This window comes from Papio anubis, chromosome 16, assembly GCF_008728515.1.
Source record: "Papio anubis isolate 15944 chromosome 16, Panubis1.0, whole genome shotgun sequence".
NCBI lineage: Eukaryota > Metazoa > Chordata > Mammalia > Primates > Cercopithecidae > Papio > Papio anubis.
Genome location: NC_044991.1, coordinates 55211046 through 55234304, shown reverse-complemented (window position 1 = coordinate 55234304; position 23259 = coordinate 55211046). Strand labels below are relative to the sequence as shown.

The following is a 23259-nucleotide window of genomic DNA, read 5'->3' as shown; positions in this document are numbered from 1 at the left end:
TTTTATTCCATGTGTTATAATCCATAGTTCCAGTATTATCATGGTTCTTTCTTATCCCCAAATTGTCCCAAATTAGACTAGCAGGAACTTCTTAAGCTACTTCCCATATCCTTTTGACATATTTCCACTAATCTTTGAGTATTTCCTTGCTTTATTGGCATAAAATGGACCAGGCCTACCTTGTACTTTCCTTGACCTGGCATGCAGTCAGCTAATTCTCCAAGGAGTCCTGATACCTTGCAGTGGGGACTGGTACTTAGAAACCAAGATACAGAGGTAAGGGTATTTGCTGCAACTGTGGTATTACTATTCTGGTCCCTTTCAAAGGAAAGTGGTAGGAAATACACATTTTTAAAAATAATGAATTTATACTGAATCTCCAATTCAAATCAACATTTGATCTTTGGCAGGCCGAAGTGGGTGGATCACTTGAGGTCAGGAGTTCAACACCAGCCTGGCCAACAAGGTGAAACCCTGTCACTACTAAAAATAGAAAAATTAGCCAGGTATGGTGGCGTGCACTTGTAATCTCAGCTACCAGGGAAGCTGGGGCAGGAGAATAGCTTGAATCCAAGGGGTGGAGGTTGCAGTGAGCTGAGATTGTGCCACTGCACTCCAGCATGGGTGACAGAGCAAGACTGTGTCTAAATAAAATAAAATAAAATAAATATTTGAAGGGTTTTTCTTCATCTTCCCCATTTCATATTCATAATCTCCTCTCTTCAATCAGTGATGTTGTTTAGAACCAGGGTTCCAGCAGAGGATTATGTTCAAAAGTTACTTGAATTAAATACTTTTTTTGGTGTGGTTATTACTTTGATAGACACATAGATTTATTTACTTTAATTAATTAATTATGTTAATTTTGAGATGGAGTTTCATTCTTGTTGCCCAGGCTGGAGTGCAATGGTGTGATCTTGGCTTACTGCAACCTCCACCTCCCAGGTTCAATAAATTCTCCTGCCTCAGCCTCCTGAGCAGCTGGGATTACAGGTGCCCGGAGCACACCTGGCCAATTTTTTGTATTTTTAGCAGAGACGGGGTTTCGCCATGTTGGCCAGCTGGTCTCAAATTCCTGACCTCAGGTGTCCTTTTACACACACCTGACATATGGACATTGTTGCACATATACATACAGGCTTTTTTTGTTTTTTTTTTTTTTGAGACTGAGTCTCACTCTGTCACCAGGCTGAAGTGCAGTGGCGTGATCTCAGCTCACTGCTGCAACCTCCAACTCCATGGTTCAAGCGATTCTCCTGCCTCAGCTTCCTGAGTAGCTGGGATTACAGGCACGCACCACCACGCCCAGCTAATTTTTGTATTTTTTTTTTTTTTTAAGTAGAGACAGGGTTTCATCATGTTGGCCAGGATGGTCAATCTCCCTACTTCGTGATCTGCCTGCCTCAGCTTCCCAAAGTGCTGGGATTACAGGCGTGAGCCACCGCACCCAGCCTAGATTCACTTTTTTTGGTTTGTATTTAATTTCGTTTATTCCCTCCTTGATTTAATTTTTGAATACATAAAATATCTACATAGTTCAAAAGTCAAAACTATATAAAAAAGTATATAACCTTTTATCCGAATTGAGCAAACAAAACGGCTACATAACCAGGTGTTTTCTCCTTGTATATGTGTGTACACATACAAACTAATTCTCTATTTTTAGTTTGTAATTTGAACCCAAGTCCATGAAGTAGAGATAATATCTCTATGTTACCCTTTTTTTTTTTTTGAGACAGAGTCTTGCTCTGTTGCCCAGGCTGGCTGGAGTGCAGTGGCACCATCTTGGCCCACTGCAAGCTCCCTGCCTCCCGGGTTCATGCCATTCTCTTGCCTCAGCCTCCCAAGTAGCTGGGACTACAGATGACCGCCACCACGGCTGGCTAATTTTTATATTTTTAAAAATAGAGACAGGGTTCCACTGTGCTAGCCAGGATGGTCTCCATCTCCTGACCTCGTGATCCGCCTGCCTCGGCCTCCCAAAGTGCTGGGATTACAGGCGTGAGCCACTGCACCCGGCCGCTTTTTTTTTTTTTTTAAGAGACAAAGTCTCACTACTTCTTCCAGGCTGGAGTGCAATGGTGTGATCATGGCTTACTGTAACCCTGAACTCCTGGGCTCAGGCAATCCTCCCGCCCAGCCTCCCGAGTAGCTGAGACTAGAGACTTGCTGGCTTTTTTTTTTTTTTTTTAAATTTATTTATTATTATTATACTTTAAGTTGTAGGGTACATGTGCATAACGTGCAGGTTTGTTACATATGTATACTTGTGCCATGTTGGTGTGCTGTACCCATCAACTCGTCATTTACATCAGGTATAACTCCCAATGCAATCCCTCCCCCCTCCCCCCTCCCCATGATAGGCCCCGGTGTGTGATGTTCCCCTTCCTGAGTCCAAGTGATCTCATTGTTCAGTTCCCACCTATGAGTGAGAACATGCGGTGTTTGGTTTTCTGTTCTTGTGATAGTTTGCTAAGAATGATGGTTTCCAGCTGCATCCATGTCCCTACAAAGGACACAAACTCATCCTTTTTTATGGCTGCATAGTATTCCATGGTGTATATGCGCCACATTTTCTTAATCCAATCTGTCACTGATGGACATTTGGGTTGATTCCAAGTCTTTGCTATTGTGAATAGTGCTGCAATAAACATACGTGTGCATGTGTCTTTATAGCAGCATAATTTATAATCCTTTGGGTATATACCCAGTAATGGGACGGCTGGGTCATATGGTACATCTAGTTCTAGATCCTTGAGGAATCACCATACTGTTTTCCATAATGGTTGAACTAGTTTACAATCCCGCCAACAGTGTAAAAGTGTTCCTATTTCTCCACATCCTCTCCAGCACCTGTTGTTTCCTGACTTTTTAATGATCGCCATTCTAACTGGTGTGAGATGGTATCTCATTGTGGTTTTGATTTGCATTTCTCTGATGGCCAGTACAGCCATCTGATCTTTGACAAACCTGAGAGAAACAAGAAATGGGGAAAGGATTCCCTATTTAATAAATGGTGCTGGGAAAATTGGCTAGCCATAAGTAGAAAGCTGAAACTGGATCCTTTCCTTACTCCTTATACGAAAATTAATTCAAGATGGATTAGAGACTTAAATGTTAGACCTAATACCATAAAAATCCTAGAGGAAAACCTAGGTAGTACCATTCAGGACACAGGCATGGGCAAAGACTTCATGTCTAAAACACCAAAAGCAACAGCAGCAAAAGGCTTTTTTTTAAAAAAACTGTTTTGGTAGAGACAGGGTGTCCCTATTTTACCCAGGCTGGTCTTGAACTCCTACAAGCAGTTTTGGGCTCCCTAAGTGCTGGGATTACAGGTTGAGCCACCGCATCCGACCTTTCTCTACGTTCTCTATACCATTTCTCAAACACTTCAATACAAGGACGTTAAGAGAATCTTGGCTACCATCCTTCAATGGAAGAGAATGTGAATATATCAGAACAAAATGCCTCAAAATGGTACACAATGGAGTCTTCTTGCCAATTTTTTTTTTTCTTTTTTGAGACGGAGTCTTGCTCTGTCACCCAGGCTGGAGTGCAGTGGCGCAATCTCAGCTCACTGCAAGCTCCGCCTCCCGGGTTCACGCTATTCTCCTGCCTCAGCCTCCTGAGTAGCTGGGACTACAGGCGCCCGCCACCCCGCCCAGCTAGTTTTTTGTATTTTTTTTTTTGTTTTGCTGTTTTTTTTTTTTGAGACTGAGTCTGGCTCTGTCCCCCAGGCTGGAGTGCGGTGGCCGGATCTCAGCTCACTGCAAGCTCCGCCTCCCGGGTTTACGCCATTCTCCTGCCTCAGCCTCCCGAGTAGCTGGGACCACAGGCGCCCGCCACTTCGCCCGGCTAGTTTTTTTGTATTTTTTAGTAGAGACGGGGTTTCACCTTGTTAGCCAGGATGGTCTCGATCTCCTGACCTCGTGATCCGCCCGTCTCGGCCTCCCAAAGTGCTGGGATTACAGGCTTGAGCCACCGCGCCCGGCCGTTTTTTGTATTTTTTTAGTAGAGACGGGGTTTCACCGCGTTAGCCAGGATGGTTCTTGGCAATTTTTATAGAGCATCAAAAGCACTTCGAAAACTTTTTTTTTTTCCCCAATATATTGTTTCTTTTTTGAGATGGGGTATCACTATATTGTTCAGGCTGGTCTCAAACTCCTGACTCAAGATCCTCCCACCTCAGCCACCCAAAATGCTGAGATGACAGGTATGAGCCATTGTGCCCAGCCTGCCTTTTTTTTTTTTTTTAAGAGATGGGGTCTTGCTCTGTCTCTCAGGCTGTGGAATGCAGTGACACAATCATAGCTCACTGCAGCCTCCAACTCCTGGACTCAAGTGATCCCCTCTCCTCAGCCTCCTGAGCAGCTGGGACTATAGGTGCGTACCACCATACCTGGTTAAAAAACTGACTTCTCCAAATGTTTAGGTCTTAGATACAGTAGAAAGACTCTGGGCCACAGACAGAGTGCTGTATCTGAGAAAGCAACTGGTCTTGCAGAGTGAACGTATAGATTACCTGGTGACAATCCCATTTTCTGCAAGAATGAAGGCTGCAGCAGGATTGGCAGCCCTGATGAGGCTCTGCAGCTGAACAAGGAGAGGGTGCCGCTGCTCCGTGGTGTGACTGGTGAATACCACGTTACTCACCAGGCCTGTGAATAAAACCAAGGACAGTTTAGCCTTCACAGTCTTGGTTAGGGGTGAGGGCTCACACAAACGTGGACCCTTGCTCCATCCCCTAATCATGCCTTCCAGTAGTCTCCTGATGGAGACAACCCTTACATCCCAACACCAACATACACAGCTATCATTCTCTTCCTGCTTCCCAGCACTGCCACCTCTTGGAAAGAATAGTTTCAAGTCTGTAGCTGCCTTACTTCCTAACCTCCTAACTTCCTCTATCTGTTTTTTTTTTTTTTTTTTTTTTTTTTTTTAAAGACGGTGTCTCACTCTGCCGCCCAGGCTGGAGTGCAGTGGTGTCATCTCAGCTCACTGCAACCTCTGCCTCCAGGGTTCAAGCAATTCTTCTGCTTTAGCCTCTTGAGTAGCTGGGATTACAGGCACCCGCCACCATGCCTGGCTAGTTTTTGTATTTTTAGTCGAGATGGGGTTTCACCACGTTGGCCAGGCTGCTCTCGAACTCCTGACCTCAGGTGATCAGCCCACCTTGGCCTCCCAAAGTGTTGGGAATACAGGCGTGAGCCACCGCGTCCGGCCTCCTCTATTATTTTAATTCTGATATCTGGCTGATACTTGGAGTTCTTAGTCAAAGGGCCTTTCCATATCCCCTGTATTTAGCATCATCAGGAACTGGTGCCATTTACCTTCACCAGTTCAGAATATAGTTATCGAAAACTCACTATATATTAGGGCTATTCATTATATCCTCAAAGAGTGCACAGCCAAGACACTGTGCACAGGGAGTCACATGATTCCAAGATAAATGCTAAGAGATTTTACATGGCAACGTGGTAAGAAAGTGTGGCCCATGTAACAAGAGGTTGCAGGGTGGGCCATGATCACTCCCAACCAACCTTTTGGTGAAAATACAGAAGTAAAATTCACAGGACCACAGAGAATTTGGAAATCAGGAAACGTACCACACTTCACCACTCCAAGATAATTATGATACCCCTTCCATATTCATTCCTATTTTAAGACAGTTATAATCAGAGTGTATATATAAGATCTTTTATTTTGCATTTTTGTTATTCAATAATTTTTATTTACTTTTTTTTTTTTTTGAGACTGAGTTTAGCTCTTGTTGCCCAGGTTGGAGTGCAATGTTGCAATCTCAGCTCACCACAATCTCCACCTCCTGGGTTCAAGCAATTCTCCTGCCTCAGCCTCCCAAGTAGCTGGGATTACTGGTGCACGCCACCATGCTCAACTTATTTTGTATTTTTAGGAGAGATGGGGTTTCTCCATGTTGGTCAGGCTGGTCTTGAACTCCAGACCTCGTGATCCGCCCACCTCGGCCTCCCAAAGTGCTGGGATTACAGGTGTAAGCCACCGTGCCCAGCAGTACTTCTTAATATTATAGAAAATTTCAAACACATACACAACTAGAAAAGTAGCAGAATGAACTCCCATCACCTGGTTTCAGGAACTACTAACACTCAGCTAATCGCATTTCATCTACACTCCACCCAGCTCATCCCCGGCTCCCTTGCTGTATGATTTTGAAGTCAATCCCAGACATCCAATTATTTCAAACAAAAATACTTCAACATGTATTTCCATAATATAAGGACTCTAAAAATATTAACAATGAACTCCTTAATATAAAAATATCCAGGCCGGGTACGGTGGCTCAAGCCTGTAATCCCAGCACTTTGGGAGGCCGAGACGGGCAGATCACGAGGTCAGGAGATCGAGACCATCCTGGCTAACACGGTGAAACCCCGTCTCTACTAAAAAATACAAAAACCTAGCCAGGCGAGGTGGCGGGCGCCTGTAGTCCCAGCTGCTCGGGAGGCTGAGGCAGGAGAATGGCGTAAACCCGGGAGGCGGAACTTGCAGTGAGCTGAGATTGCGCCACTGCACTCCAGCCTGGGCGACAGAGCGAGACTCCGTCTCAAAAAAAAAAAAAAAAAAAAAATCCAGTCTGTGTTCAAATTTCTCTGTCTTATAAATGTTTTCTTACAGTTAATAATTTTTGAATCAGGAACCAAAGGAAGTCTACATATTATATTTGTGTTTTTTTTTTTTCCTTTGTGGGACAGTGTATTGCTCTGTCGCCCAGGCTACAGTACAGTAGCCTAAATGTGGCTCACTGAAGCCTTGACCTCCTGGGCTCAAGCAATCCTTCTGCCTCAGCCTCCTGTGTAGCTGGGACCACAGGAGCGTGAGCCACCATGCTTGGCTAATTTTTTGATTTTTTTTTAGACACGGGGTCTCATTTTGTTGCCTAGGCTGGTCTCAAACTCCTGGGCTCAAGTGACCCTCACACCTTGGCCTCCTCTAAAGTGCTGGGATTACCGGCGGGTGTGAGCCAGTGCACCCAGCTTCATTAGCAATTTTAGTTCCTCTAGTGGTCACTTTTATATCTTTAAAGAATATAGTTAACCCTTTATAATTTGATTTAATAGCTTTAAACTTTATTAATCTCCCATTCTGAAAGATGTAAAGAGTATCTCTCCTCTGCTAATTTTTTGTAAAATATAATTTCATACATAGGTTTTCAACATTTATATTTTATTTTGTAACAGAATTCTCACAGGTGTTATAATTCTATACTTAAAAAGATTCAATGCTCATCACTAACCCATTTACTAATAGAGAGTAGTTTTATTATTATTTATTATTATTATTTTGAGATGGAATTTCGCTTTTGTTGCCCAGGCTGGAGTACAATGGTGCGATCTCGGCTCACCACAACCTCTGCCTCCTGGGTTCAAGTGATTCCCTTGCCTCAGCCTCTCAGCCTCCCAAGTAGCTGGGATTACAGGCATCCACTACCATACCGGGCTAATTCTGTATTTTTTAGTAGAGATGGGGTTTCTCCATGTTGGTCAGACTGGTCTCGAACTCCCAACCTCAGGTGATCCGCCTGCCTCGGCCTCCCAAAGTGCTGTCATCACAGGCGTGAACCACCATGCCCAGCGAGAGTAGTTTTATAAACCATTAGTTCTTAAGTGAATATCTCTAAATTATGGAGACTTCTGCTTTCCTAAGTGACCTTGTAATTGCAGAATCTTAAGTAATGAACATTCAGTAATGAAGGCTCTCTATACTGATACTGTTTACTTCAGTCAAGTGTTTAGTTAAAAAAATTAGATGTATTCAGTTACTGAGGGCAAAACTCGCAACATATAGAAAGTGTGTTAGGCTATTTTGGGGTTGCTGTAAAGAAAAACCTGAGGCTAATTTATAAAGAAAAGAGGCTTAATTGGCTAAAGGTTCTGCAGGCTTTCCAGGAAGCGTGGTGCTGGCATCCGCTTCTGGGGAGGCCTCAGGAAGCTTAAGATCATGGTAGAAGGCCTGGAAGCCAGCACATCACAGTGGTGAGGGCAGGAGCAAGGAGGAGTGGGGAAGGTGCCACACTCCTTTAAACAACCAGGTCTCCTGTAAGAGAGTAAGAACTCACTCACTATCACAAGGACAGCACCAAGCCATTCATGAGGGATCTGCCCCCATGACCCAAACACCTGCCACTAGGCCCCACCTTCAACACTGGGGATTATGTTTCAACATGAGATTTGGAGGGGACAAACATCTAATTTATATCAGAAGGGTTCAGAGAAAATAATTCCTTTCCTCTCCAGACACCTAAATTCCCTTCCCAGGAGGCAACTGCAGTTATCAGATTCTTACCTCTTCTTCCAGAAGATCTGCTGAGTATATACAAAAGTGTTGAGTATAATTTTTTCCACAAGTAGTGGCACATTACACTGTTCTGCACCTTTTCCCCCTACTTACCCCCTTTACTTTTTAATTTTGGTAAAGTTTACATCTTCCTTCAAATCTTTCTTAACATCTTACCATCCTAGTCCTCCCCTCATGCCACCCTGCTCTCTCCCCTTCTCTGAACTAAAAAAAAAAAAAAATGAAAAAAGTTCTTTTGAATAACACAGATGGCACTTAAAACATAGGACTTATATTCTTTTTTTTTTTAGTCTCACTGTGTTGCCCAAGCTGGAGTGCAATGGCACGATCTCGGCTCGTTGCAACCTCCACCTCCCGGGTTCAAGCGATTCTCCTGCCTCAGCCTCCTGAGTACCTGGGATTACAGGCGCACGCCACTGTACCCGTCTCACTTTTGTATTTTTAGTAGAGATGGGGTTTTACCATGTTGGCCAGGCTGGTCCTAAACTCCTGACCTCAGGTGATCCACCTGCCTCGGCCTCCCAAAGTGCTGGGATTACAGGTGTGAGCCACTGTGCCTGGCCTGGACTTAATACTATTTATCTTCTTCCTCTATGGGAAAAGCTAGCATAATGTAAATATTAAGGCATTTAGAGCCAGGCGAACCTGAGTTTGAATTTTGAGTTCCGCTAATTACTAATGGGTGATTCTAGACAAATTGCTCTACTTTCTCTCAGAAACCAAATATCTTCCTCTGTAAGACAGGAACCGTAACACATCACTCTAGGTTATCAATAAAACCTAGACTTATCATAGGGCCTACAGAGAGTAAGAATCCATGAAATACAATCTATCATCACCACCACTACCACCATCGGCACTGTCAGCTGAGCAACAGCCTGAGAATTAGACTTCTCCCTGTACATTGAGGGGCCTGTCAGACAGCAGCTGTGGCATTGGGTCTTGGCTATATCAACCACTGGGAAACTAAGTCATACAATTTCCACAAGCCAAGGCTGCTACACTCATGGTTTAGACGAGGGCAAGGAATAGTTTGAAGGCAGATTCCAGGACCCCTGACCCCCTGCCTCTAGTCTCTTCCTTCCTCTTACCAATAACACCTATGAAAAAAGTGTTCCAAAACTCTCAAGACTGAATCTAACCTTACAAATCCATCTGGATGCATTCCATTGAAGACCAGGGAACAGGGCTTAGGAGAGCGCATGCCAATGGTTGGTTGCTTGTGACAATGAGGAAAGGGCCCACACAAAGGTTAAGCTATGTGCCTCCGGAGTTAGGGCTTGCCTACTAAGCACAGAAGCTGCTTCCTAAGTGCTTAGGGACCATTTTGGATCCATTGCTTGGTTCCGAGACATGAGACCTACTCTTCTTAGGTATCTGTAAGTAAAAAATTTCGGCCGGGCATGGTGGCTCATGCCTGTAATCCCAGCACTTTGGGAGGCCAAGGCGGGTGGATCACGAGGTCAGGAGATCGAGACCATCCTGGCTAACACAGTGAAACCCCGTCTCTACTAAATATACAAAAAATTAGCCGGGTATGGTGGTGACTGCCTGTAGTCCCAGCTACTCGGGAGGCTGAGGCAGGAGAATGGCGTGAACTCCGGAGGCGGAGCTTGCAATGAGCCAAGACTGCACCACTGCACTCCAGCCTGGGGGACAGAGTGAGACTCCATCTCAAAAAAAAAAAAAAAAAAATTTTTTTTTTTCTTCCTCCCTCCTCCTCCTGGGGCTTGTTCTCCTCTGGGAGGCAACCACTGATAACTATTGTTTGGGTATACTTCCTCAGATGGTCTAAGCATGCAAATACAAATATATAGGAATATACAGAATCACGTTTTCTTTTTTTTTTTGAGACAGAGTCTCGCTCTAGTACCCAAGGCTGGAGTACAATGGCATGATCTTGGTTCACTGCAACCTCCACTTCTGGGGCTCAAGTGATCCTCCCACTTTAGCCTCCCAAGTAGTTGGAGCTACAGGAATGCGCTACCAGACCCAGCTAACTTTTGTATTCTTTGTAGAGACAGGGTTTCGCCATGTTGCCCAGGCTGGTTTTGAACTCCTGAGCTCAAGTGATTCACCTGCCTTGGCCTCGCAAAGTGCTGGGAATACAGATGTGAGCCACTGCGCCCAGCTCACTTTTCTTAAGCATTCAAAACCTCTATCCTCATCCAGGCACAGTGGCTCATGCCTGTAATCCCAGCACTTTGGGAGGCTGAGGTGGGTGGATCACCTGAGGTCAGGAGTTCGAGATCAGCCTGGCCAATACAGTAAAACCCTGTCTCTACTGAAAATACAAAAAATTAGCTAGGCGTGGTGGTAGGTGCCCATAATTCCCAGCTACTTGGGAGACTGAGGCAGGAGAATCGCTTGAACCAGGGAGGCAGAGGTTGTGGTGAGCCAAGATCACGCCATGGCACTCCTGCCTGGGCAACAAAGGTGAAACTCCTCTCAAAACAAAAACAAAAACAAAAACAAAAAACTTCTGGCCGGGTACGGTGACTCACGCCTGTAATCCTAGCACTTTGGGAGGCCGAGGTGGGCAGGTCATGAGGTCAGGAGTTCAAGACCAGCCTGATCAACATGGTGAAACCCTCTCTCTACTAAAAATACAAAAATTAGCCAGGTGTGGTGGTGCGCGCCTGTAATCCCAGTTACTCAGGAGGCTGAGGCAGGAGAATCGCTTGAACCCGGGAGGAAAAGGTTGCAGTGAGCTGAGATTGCACCACTGCATTCCAGCCTGGGTGACAGAGAGATATTCCGTAACAACCACCACCACCACCACCAACACCACCACCTCCATCCTCAAAGTCTTTGTGGATGGCTTAGTTGTGGTAACAGCACATAACTAAACCAATTCAAATGAAGAATTCATCAACATCTTGTTTATTCCATTTTAAAAGGGTTCCTCACATACCCTTTCTGTTAAGAAGCTTTAACATTAAGACGAAATTCCTAAAACAGTGTCAGAAAAATCTCTAAGCAAGGTAACACTGGTGATTTACATGAGGAGCAAACAACAGTTTGAAGACAGATTCTAGGACCCCTGGCCCCCTGCCTCTAGTCTTTGGTACCTGTGTTCGCATGGCCATTTGGAAAGGTCACTCTGCAGTGCACTCTGGAGGCTGCAGATGAGGCAGCAAAGCCAGCCTGGAAAGCTTGATGCCAGAATCCCATGCCCTGGTGCAGCAACAAAAAGTGGGGCCTCTGGAAACTGAGTAAGGCGAAGTCAGGAGGCCAAGCCCAAAATGTGGCACAGTGGGGGAGGCAAGCAGGATTTAGAAGGCTCAGCACATTCTAGAGATGGCAGACGTGGGAGCCAGATCCTACAAAGGGCCTGCCAGATTCCCAGGGTGGAAGGCAAGGAGAGCTCTGGTGGGTCTGGCAGTGAAGAGCCAACAAAGGTTGAGGGAAGATCTATAAATATGTTAGGACTCTGTTGGGTATCTTCTTGGGCAAAAGAAACAAAGGAGTCAGACTAGTGCAAATGTGGCCATATGAGTGGTGGTGCACCAGGGTCACAAGCACAGGTCTGGCCCGCCCAAGAAAAGGCTGGGATCTGGGTCTCTGACAGACACACCCTGTACAAAGTCCTGTCTGCTGCACATGTACTATATGGACAAACCTTGTGGGGTTGGGATTCTAGGTCAGGAACTGGGCACAGAAAAGGGGCTTTGCTTTATAGGGAAACAAGCAAGAGGATTATCCCCAGCATTCCTCAGGCCAACTATGTAAACTGCCAGCTGCCAAGAGGAAATGCCATCTGTGAGGCAGGTACAGCAGTTATCTGGAGCACAGGGTGAACAGGCCACAGTGAGCAGTTCCACCTTGTTTGGGCCAGGAGCTTCCTTCTGTTCTGTATCAAGGAGTGGACAACCAGATTTGGCCAAGGTCTCACCAGTCTAGGCTGTGAGCGAGCAGGCAGCCTGGTCTATCCTATTCCCAAGAGCAGAGAAACATCCCTATTGTCTGGCTGACCATCCCAGTCTGGGCTAAAGCATTCCAGAAGCCCAGCAGAAAACAAAGGTGACTTCTTCTATTTACAGATGCTTTTAAAAGCAGGCCATGACAGTAAAGTATCTCCACTTTGCTTTCACACCAGCATTATAATGAGTCTTGCTTGCTGTTTAAGCACTGAGGTTGTTTCTTAGTCCTTTGATTTCTGTAACACACATTGTCTTGAGGCTGCAACACAGTCCTTTTCTAACTGGAAAATAATCTCTTATGAATCAGGTAGCCTGACTCATGAACAGGAGCAAAGGGAGGCAATATGCTCCCTTAGGACACAAAGTGTTTGTCTACTGCTGGCAGATCCCACCTTCGAGCCAGCTACCAAATCTCCTAAGAGAAAAGAAATACTTGCCTTTTATCTCCTCCCTCCCCAGATAGCCCATGTCCACGGCAAGTCTGGTCAGGCCAGTCCACAGGGTCCCATGGGCCCAGAAGCAAGGCACCATCACTCCATGAGCCCCCTTGGAGGAGCTCCGAAAACAGCATATGTGACCTGAAGGTGATCAGCCCTCATCTGATCACACCCCTAGCTCTGCACAAGCACAGAGTTTAACACACATTGTCTTTGCACAATGAGTTGGAAGGTAGTATAAATGAAACATGCCTACCAAGTGCCAGAGAGAACACAGTCTGTTTTGGCCTCAAAGGGTTCAGACTAAAAGGGGCTTTCCTCTTGTGAGACAAGCCCAGGGCTGCCCCTGATTCAATGATGATGAAGACAGAACACTTCTCCAAGGCTCTCTGCCAGAGAAGCCCCATCATCTGTGCTTGTTCTTCATGCAAAAAAGAAGGGGGACACTGAGGGAGAATGCCAAGGAACTGAGGTGCACTAGGGTGCCAATCATCACATGGTCGACAAGGGGCTCTGAAAGGAAAAGAAGGCTCCAGCATTTACAAGAATAAGGCAGGGCCTGAGGCTGGACAGGTCAGCAAGTCCTAGGTACACCTGATGGCCAGTACTGCCCCCTAGGCAAACACTTCCTCAACTTCACATGCTTCCAACTAAAGCTCTTCTCAAGGAGGACACTGCTTCTCTGAGTCTATCTTCACTTCCAGTCTGATCTCTGGACCCACCCCTTCCTTCTCAGGGGTCCCCTCTATCAAGTCTAGTATCTCCTTGCAGTCCACAAGCTTTCTCAGTCAGCAAATAAGGAGGAGCCGATCATTCAGAAATGACAATTCTTGGAAATATTCTCCTCTAGCCATCTTCCTTTTTTTTTTTTTTTTTGAGATGGAGTCTCACTCTGTTGCCCAGGCTGGAGTGCAGTGGCCCAGTTTCAGCTCACTGCAAGCTCTGCCTCCTGGGTTCACGCCATTCTCCTGCCTCAGCCTCCCGAGTAGCTGGGACTACAGACGCCCGCCACCACGCCCAGCTAATTTTTTTGTATTTTTAGTAGAGACGGGGTTTCACCATGTTGGCCAGGATGGTCTCGATCTCCTGACCTCGTGATCCGCCCGCCTCGGCCTCCAAAAGTGCTGGGATTACAGGTGTGAGCCACCATGCCCGGCCTGCCATCTTCCTTTTTATAGCCCCAAGCACTCTAGAATATCACCCACACCTGCTGGCTTCCAGTATCTCACTTGGCCACTGGTCTACTTGAAGCTGGCTTCAGCCCTCACCTCTCCACTCAGATCATCCTACTCAGGTCATCAGGGTCCTCACTTGCAGAGCCAGTGGGCTTTTCTCTGTCCTTCCCTCAAAGTCTCTGCAGCATTAGACATTGTGGATCTCTTTTTCTCCTTCCTCAATGTCTCAGGCAATGCTCTTCCCTGCTTCTCTTCCGGTGTCCTGGAACCTCCGCCCTCACCCCATCTCTAGCCTTCTGATCTTTTCAGCTCTACACCTGGATACTGGCTGACTACCGTCTATGCCATTAACTTTGACCATGACTTCCAAATATGTATCTTAGGATGAGACAGCCCTCCTTGGTTATCTCCTGGACCTATGTTTTCTCCTGTGCTTTCTATCTCAAAGACAGGTACCACCAATCTTCCTAATCTCCTAAGCTAGAAACCTAGGAGTCATCCAAGATACCTCTTTTTGCAATGCGTGCTCCACATCTAGTCTGTCACCAGATCCTATTGACCCAACCTCCACAAACTCTCCTTAATCTACCTGGGGTGAATACTGTGGATGGACCTAGCCAACCTCCATTTCATCCTGTTTCTGAGGTGCAGTGCCTAGAAAGTAACAGGGGCCTCTAAAAGCTGGACCTGAGACTACCTGGCACAGCAGCCCAATATACACATTCCTCCCTTCAGGGACCAGCCTCCTGCCCTGGGCAGCATGAGCTCAGCTGTTTCCCAAGACAACAACTTTGGTATGCTCTGTTGTCTCCACTCCCTGTGGACTAGCAGTATGATCAGCAGGGGGAAACTGTGCTGGGGACACTGAGTTGTTTTCTTCCATCTGATTTCTGCTTGCTGGACTAGCTCAGGAAGCCCAGACCCCAGGCATGTCTCCCAATAACAATGAGCATTTCATCACCACTGCAGGGAATTCAGAATTTATTCTGGACCTCCAAACATCACAGATAATATGACTAGAAAGTGCTGATTCCAGGGTTGCCAGGTAGCAGGGCATTGCAAGGTTGAATGCAACCTGCAGGATAGGTGAATTTTTCTCAATGTTATCAAGGAAATGCGGAAAATTCCAGGGTGCATGGGGGTGGGGGGTATTAAGAAAGACAGGTCCTGCTGGGCCAAACTCGGCACTCTTGGGACAGAAGTGAATCAAGATCTTGCTGATCCAGAGGCTAGGAATACCTACTCAGCCCACTAATATTAGCTGGAATGCCAGGGTGGACTTAAGCCCAGCTCAAGGAGAGGTATTACTGTGGCAATTTGTTGCCATAAGAGACAAGTTCAGGCCAGGCGTGGTGGCTCATGCCTGTAATCCCAGCACTTTGGGAGGTCGAGGCGGGCGGATTGTGAGGTCAGGAGTTCGAGACCAGCCTGGCCAACATGGTGAAACCCTGTCTCTACTAAAAATACAAAAATTAGCCGGGTGTGGTGGTGTACGCCTGTAATCCCAGCTACTTGGGAGACTGAGGCAGGAGAATCACTTGAACCTGGGAGGCAGAGGTTGCAGTGAGCCGAGACCACGCCATTGCACTCCAACCTGGGCGACAGAGTAAAAACAGACAAGCTCTTAGAAGAAATGTGCCTATCAAATATGGTAAAAGTAAAGATATCAAAGTTTTTTCTGACCAATTTTGTTTGCTTTAGATTTCAGAATGGTAGGTAAGAGCATGAAGAAAGTCTATTGCTGAATTCTACTGAACTTGCAAGGCATGCAAGCTGGAAATAAAGCATATTACTTACCTTGTGAACACTGGTCAAGACATTTAGGAAAGAGAAATCTAGGAGGAAGAAGGGGGAAATATTTAAAAACCATTCATCTCAGAGTTGTCACTGATTATTTCCCACACAAATAGTACCACTGACAAGCAAACTGACTCACATGATGAGGCAAGTGGCAGCAGCACTGAGCATTAAGGATACCCATGGGACTTCACAGCTTTCCGTCAAAGCTCCCCATGCCAGGAGCCCCACAGAAGTCCCTACATGGCCAATTCTAAGTGGAATGTTGAAGAGGGATACTGGGGACAGGACCAGCTCTTTGGTCTATGGGAGATGGAGAAAGAGCTGGTCTTTTTTGAAAGACGTATGTTTTTGAGTAAAGTGGGTATTTCAAGGGAAAGTAAGAATTACACTCATCTAACTCTACTAGGGGCCTTTAATACCAACTTTGCCATGTTTCTCTTTATGTACACACTAGAATCTCAATTGCCCTTTAATCTCCTTCTTAACTCAGACGGTGAATGAAAAGCAGGAAACTGAATTACAAGTGAAGCAGGAGGTGGGGGTGACTGATCCAAAGTGTGAGTTACTTAACAACTGTAGCACTGCAGTAGGCTCCAGAGAAAAACTCATATTCTCACAGGACTTCAGAACTCCTAAAACATCATAAGGCCTGCCTCACGGAAGAAAGCTAACACTAATGGGGATAGCTGCCTTTTATGGAGTTCCTCCTGTGAGCAAGGCACTGTGCAGGCAGTTCACGAACGTGATCTTGCTCTGTCGTCCTGTCCTCTCTGTGCCTCAGGTATCTAATAGATGAAAGGCATGGGTTTAGGATGGCTCCACACACTAAGTTTGCCCAGTGTCTCACAGGCAGCTGGGAGGCAGCAGGGCTAAGGCAGGGACCCAGGTCTGTTTGGCACCACAGAGGTCCTGTGTTTTCTTCCCTGACAATTGGGATGCTGGCTGAAGTCACTCTTCTGAATGGCTGCTGGTCTAGCTGGCAGGTATTAATGATGTTCACAACGCTGGGGGAGTTTCTCTCCTGGAATTTCCTTGGTGGCAGCAAATCTTCATCATTTTATTTGATTTCTGGCAACAGCCAGTCATACACCATTTGAAACCAAATTTGGTAGATGAGCTAGGTGAATACCAGGTTGGGCTGTGGATCCTGTTCCCTTACCTGACTCCCTCATAGTTTCTGAAGAATTCCAAGGAGGAAAACCCATGTGCTCTAAGCGGGTCAAAGGGGCTGGAACAAGGGAAGATACAGCCACACCAGAGTCTCCCAAGAACAGAACTCACTGACTTCACTGTGCTCACAGTCCACAGAAGGCTGCTGCACAGTAAGCATTCCTTTATTTATTTTAATTTTTAAAGTTTTACTTAAAAAAATTTAAACAGCCTGTAATCCCAACACTTTTGGAGGCTGAGGTGGGCAGATCATCTGAGGCTGGGAGTTCGAGACTAGCCTGACCAACATGGAGAAACCGTGTCTCTACTAAAAATACAAAAAATAAGCCAGGCATGGTGGTGCATGCCTGTAATCCCAGCTACTTGGGAGGCTGAGGCAAGAGAATCACTTGAACCTGGGAGGTGGAGGTTACAGTGAGCTGATACCATGCCACCATTGCACTCCAGCCTGGGCAACAAGAGTGAAATTCCATCTCAAAAAAAAAATAAAATTTTTTTTAAACAATGGAGCAACTGTTCAGTTGGCGAAAGAAGTCAACTCCCTTTTTTTGAGATAGCGTCTCAGGTTGGAGTGCAGTAGCATGAACACAGCTTACTGCAGCCTCATCACGCAATCCTCCAGCCTCAGCCTCTCAAGTAGCTGGGACTACAGGTGCTCACTACCACACCTGGTTAATTTATTTTTTTGGCAGAGACGGGGTCTTGCTATGTTACCCAGGCTGCTCTTGAACTCCTGGGCTCAAGCATCCTCCAACCTTCCATCTTCCAAGTGTGCTGAGATTACAGGCATGAGCCACTGTGCCCTGCCTGATTTTGTTACTTAAATTTTTATATTCCATAATCATGTTCACCCAATTTTAGCCTTATTTCTATATTTAAATAGATTATATACTCAACTTCAGTCCTTTTATGCCTTATAAAAAACATTTTTTTTTTGAGACAGAGTCTTGCTTGCTCTGTCACCCAGGCTGGGGTGCAGTGGCATGATCGCGGCTCACTGCAACCTCCACCTTCTGGGTTCAAGCGATTTTTGTGCCTCAGCCTCCTGAGTAGCTGGGATTACAGGTGTGCACCACCACTCCTGATTAATTTTTGTATTTTTAGTAGAAATGGGATTTTGCCAGGTTGGCCAGGCTGGTCTCGAACTCCCGTCCTCAAGTGATGTGCCTGCCTTGGCCTCCCAAAGTGCTGGGATTACAGGTATGAGCCGCTGCACCTGGACTTAAGTTATTTTTCAACAATATTTAGAACATACATGTTGGAGCACCCATTTATTTAGCAGATATTTCATAAGTCCTTACTATGTACTAACTATTAAACAGAAATAGTTCTCCCTTACAAAAGCTAAGTTTGTCTTCCATAATTCCTCTCTCTTCTTTGGCTACAAGTCCAAAGGGGTCTATTGAGGACCTAGCACTAATAAAAGAACAGCATTTACTACATACAAGGTGACTAATGCATTCCAAAAGATCTGTCTCCTTCTGGTGGGTGGAAACAAATCACTTTCAGTACACTTACACACCATATCCTGTATCTACCTGTGCTCCATGTAGCAACTCATGGGCTCCACACATGCTGTGATGGCACCAATGGTGAAGGAGGCCTTGACATTTGAGTCTGGGTGGGTCTGCAGGGCCTGGACAACATCAATAACATCTGTGTAGCTGGAGAAGGTAAAAAAAGGAATGATTAGTTTACTGACTGGCATTGCAAAGTGGAGGAAGAGGGGAATCCCGAATGGCTGACTGAACAAGGATGGAAAGAAAACCAAAAGGAAGAGCCTGCAATCCAGTCCCTTGGTGTCACTCCACTTCATGACATGCAGCCCCTGGAATCTACAGTGTTTCTACATTCCCAAGTTCCATTAGTCCTCATAACTATGCAAGAGTGAGTGGAAGAACCACCCTGCTCTGGAGGTAAAAGGAAGCCGGTAGGTGACCCTGGAGCTCTGAGGGTGGGACCTAGTGTCCTTAGGCCTGTTTTCTAATCAAGTTAGGAGCTCCTGCCACTTGCCTATTTTCTTTAGTAGTTCCTTTCTCTCCTTCCCACGTCTCAGAACACACAGGCAAGAGTGTGTCTGGACCCATCCAGGTCAGCAGACTCATCCATGTCAAATACAGCTCACATTGGTATCTCCTGCCTGGAACTCTCTCCAAACTCCAAACTCGTTGTCCTTTTCAGCAGATGGACTCTACTCTTTCAGATGCTAAGCTCAAATAATTTTTTTTTTTTTGGTCTCCTTTGACTCCATTTTTTCCTGTCTTCAAAATATAACTAGAAGAGATCACTGCTTACACCCCCACACTCCCACTGGGTCCAAACTGTTATAATCTCTTGCTTAGATCACCCCATCAGCCTCCCAGCTGTCGCTGCTTCTGTCCTTGCCTCTCTCTGATCTGTTTTCAACATAGATGCCAGAGGGATATGCTAAACCCAGAGTCAGATCATGTCATTTCTCTGCTCAAAACCCTCTGGTGGCTTCCATCTCACTCTGTGTGAAAGCCAAAGTCCTTACAATATGCCAGGCAGCTCTCTATGATCTGACCCCCTACGGAGCAGCGAAGAATTTCATCTACTATCACTTCCCTTTCCCTAATCCAGCTACTTTGGTTTCCTGGCTCTTTTCTGAACATGCCAGGCATACTTCTACCTCTGCATTCTTTGCCCCCCTGCCTGGAATGTTCTTTTCCTCAGGTATCTGCATAAGTGGTTCTCTCTCCCTTCAGGTCTCTACTCAGGAGGCATCTTATGGAGAGGCATCCTCTGACTTCATACACCCGGTGTGATCCAGCAACTCTCCCTTCTTGGCATTCTCTGCCTCCTCTTCCAAGTTTCTTCAAAGCCCCAATCAGCAGTTATTTATACCTTATTTTCTCATTTATTTCTTTACTGTCTCCATAATAAGAATGTCAGGTGGTACTGTAATCTCTGCTGCCTAAAGGACGGTAGGTGAATAAACTGGATGTTCAACCCTGAGCAGGCCCCTGGCCACTTCAAGAGGGGGACCTAACCTCTACACCTAGTAGAGGAGAACTCTTTCCCGATTGTTCCAGCCTATCACCAAAAGGTTTGTTCCTATGGAAGAAAGTCAAACCTAATGGGCAGCCCGTCTGATCAGATGGGCCTGGTTTAGTTTGAGCCCTTCGGAAGCCAGTGGTGGTGGTGTGGACAGGTACAGCCTGCTTGAGTTGTTCTTGAGTTCCTACGAACAACTCATCTGTAAAAAGGCCCTTGGCTTTATCTGCAGACTACAATACTCCACCCCACCCCACCCCAGGTTCTCCTGAGTCCTGATCAGCTGGCAGGGCTTCAGTAGAGAATGGGGTGTACTAGGTTCTAGAGTTCCACCAGGGGGGCCTGACAGCCCTCTGCTCACAGCCTTCTCTTCTTCAGGGCTTCTCCCCCTACCTGGGCATGTGTATATGACCACATGGGGCTCTTTCCACTGAGTGCCTGGCTGGGCCTGGATGCCAGGAGAGTCCAATCCACAACATGCACTGCCAGGCCCATACAGAAGCACGCCTGGTAAGCAGGGCTGGCGTGTGCATGCTGTCCCGCATCCCTCTCTGGTGGTGTTTAATGGAGTTAATGGATTTAACTCTTATGGTTAATGTGAAACGTGCTCACTCAGACTGTAGGCTTAAATTGCAAACATAAAACAGCCTACAGGAGACTTCAGTGTAAGCAGTACAGACTCATAGGGGAGCAAAGGACAACTGAAAAGGATTCACAAGTCATGCTTGAGGAGTCATTTTAATGTAACAGGATTTCCCTTAGAGAGGGTGGCTGTGGAATTTCTAGGTTTTCAGAGCATTCCATTAATTTTCATTGACTTTTTTATTTTATTTTATTTTTTTTGAGACGGAGTCTTGCTCTGTCACCCAGGCTGGAGTGCAGTGGCCGGATCTTAGCTCACTGCAAGCTCCGCCTCCCGGGTTCACGCCATTCTCCTGCCTCAGCCTCCCGAGTAGCTGGGACTACAGGCGCCCGCCACCTCGCCCGGATAGTTTTTTCTATTTTTCAGTAGAAACGGGGTTTCACCGTGTTAGCCAGGATGGTCTCGATCTCCTGACCTCGTGATCCGCCCGTCTCGGCCTCCCAAAGTGCTGGGATTACAGGCTTGAGCCACCGCGCCCGGCAATTAATTTTCATTGACTTTAATGGAAAAAGGTTACAGTAAAAAACAGGCTCCTGTCTCCCTGATGAGGCCTCTGCATCTGGGCACTGCCCCAAGAGAGAAGGCCCTGGACCATTCACTCTATCCATTAGGGGAATCCCTGCTAGAACCTCCCTTCCTCCCCAGCCCCAGAATCATCCTGGGTGAGGGCTCCAGACAGAAAGAGCACCCCTCACCCAGAAGGAATCACCACACTCAAGTTACTAGAGCCTTTTTTTTTTTTTTTTTGAGACAGAGTCTTGCTCTGTCGCCCAGGCTGGAGTGCAGTGGCAGGGTCACAGCTCACCGCAAACTCTGCCTCCCAGGCCCAAGCGATCCTCCTGCCTCAGCCTCCTGAGTAGCTGGGACCACAGGTGTGCACCACCACACCCACCTAATTTTTTGTATTTTTGGTAGAGACAGGGTTTCATCATGTTGCTCAGGCTGCTCTCAAACTCCTGAGCTCAAGTGATTCACCCACCTTGTCCTCCCAAAGTGTTGGGATATAGGTGTGAGCCATGGCGCCCGGGCTAGAGCTTGTACTAGACCACCTGGGCTAAACTGACCCAACTGTATGATAAGGGCAAAAAACTGTCTCTTCATGTTTGCTTCCTGTCAGTATTTTCTTTATTAAAAATAAAAACAAAACAAAAACCCAGCAGGACCTTAACTTTCTTTTCTCTAAAGCAACAAATAATCTATTCAAGTCTCCTTTGGGCTCAGTCTTATGTTTGCAATTTAAGCCTACAATCTGAATGGGCACAAGTTTTTACATTAATTAATTTCAAATTTTGTTTTTAATGTAGATAATTTTAAAGAATGATTTTATAATATTCCAGGGTATAAATAAATACAGCCCCTCAAATTCTCTAAAATTAATTTTTTAAAATTCAGATTTTTCCAGTTTTACTTATATTTGTGTGTGTGTATGTGTGTGTGTATTAAGTTCTATTCAATTTTACCACCTGTGTAGGTTCTTATATCCATCACCATAGTCAGGATACTAAACAGTTCCAACACACAAGGATCCCTTGTGTTGCCCTTTTATAAACACGCCCACCTCCCTCCTGCTCTCCACTCCCTTTCTGACCCCTGTCAATCACTAATCTGTCCTCCATTTCCAAAACTTTGTCATTTTAAAATACATAAATTCAATTTTTAAAACAACAACTAACAGTTCCACTTGAAAAGTTTACGTCTATCGCCCCACCACTTCACTAAATTGAGTGGCATCAGGCCACTCTAAGGGCTAAAGAAATCTCTGTCCCATATTACAAGTTTCCCCAAATAATGCTATAAATGAAAATAAAGCCAGGCTGGGCTTGGTCGCTCACGCCCATAATCTCAACACTTTGGGAGGCTGAGGTGCAAAGATTGCTTGAGTTCAAGAGTTCAAGACCAGCCTGGGCAACATAGGGAGACCCATCTCTAAAAACAAAGGCCAGAAACTGGGCATGGTGGCTCACACCTATAATCCCAGCACTCTTGGGAGGACAAGGGAGGTGGAACACATGAGGTCAGGAGTTCAAGACCAGCCTAACCAAGATGGTGAAACCCCATCTCTACTAAAAATACAAAAATTAGCCAGGTGTGGTGGTGAGTGCCTGTAATCCCAGCCACTTGGGAGGTTGAGGCACGAGAACTGCTTAAACCCGGGAGGCGGGGGTTGCAGTGAGCCAAGATTGTGCCATTGCACTCCAGCCTGGACGACAGAGCGAGACTCCAACTCAAAAAAAAAAAAAAAAAAAAAGGCCAGGAGCAGTGGCTCACGCCTGTAATCCCAGCACTTTGGGAGGCTGAGGCGGGTGGATCACCTGAGGTCAGGAGTTCGAGACCAGCCTGGCCAACATAGTGAAATCTGATTTCTACTAAAAAATACAAAAATTAGCCGGGTGTGGTGGCGTGTGCCTGTAATTCCAGCTACTTGGGAGGCTGAGGTGGGAGTATTGCTTGAACTTGGGAGGTGGAGGTTGCAGTGAGCTGAGATTGAGCCACTGCACTCCAGCCTGGGTGACAGAGCAAGACTCCATTTCAAAAAAAAAAAAAAAAAAGGAAAAAAAAAGAGAAAGAAAGCAAATAAAGCCATATTCAAGGAATACAATTCTTAATATGAGAAGCATCTAGGATCTCCCATCACCAACAACCTAAATAATGGGCATGAGGGCCCAGTCCCAAGACAATGGACATGCTATAAAGGAGGGTGCTACATGGGCCCAGCTGGTAAGAAAAGTGTCTTAGTGAAGAGCCACAGCATTTAGCTG

General features: G+C 46.0%; 1 protein-coding gene across 4 annotated transcripts in view; it reads right to left on the bottom strand.

Annotated features, from left to right (window-relative positions):
* Positions 1-23259, bottom strand: part of C16H20orf194 (chromosome 16 C20orf194 homolog) — a 166953-nt gene that overhangs the window by 18646 nt on the left and 125048 nt on the right. For all 4 annotated transcript variants that reach the window (XM_003905008.3, XM_017944962.3, XM_017944963.3 and 1 more), the window contains 3 exons: positions 18381-18506; positions 15670-15707; positions 4526-4661 (listed from right to left, as the gene is read on the bottom strand). In XM_003905008.3, the coding sequence (XP_003905057.1) occupies positions 4526-4661; positions 15670-15707; positions 18381-18506 (300 nt within the window). The remainder of the gene's footprint in view (positions 1-4525; positions 4662-15669; positions 15708-18380; positions 18507-23259) is intronic.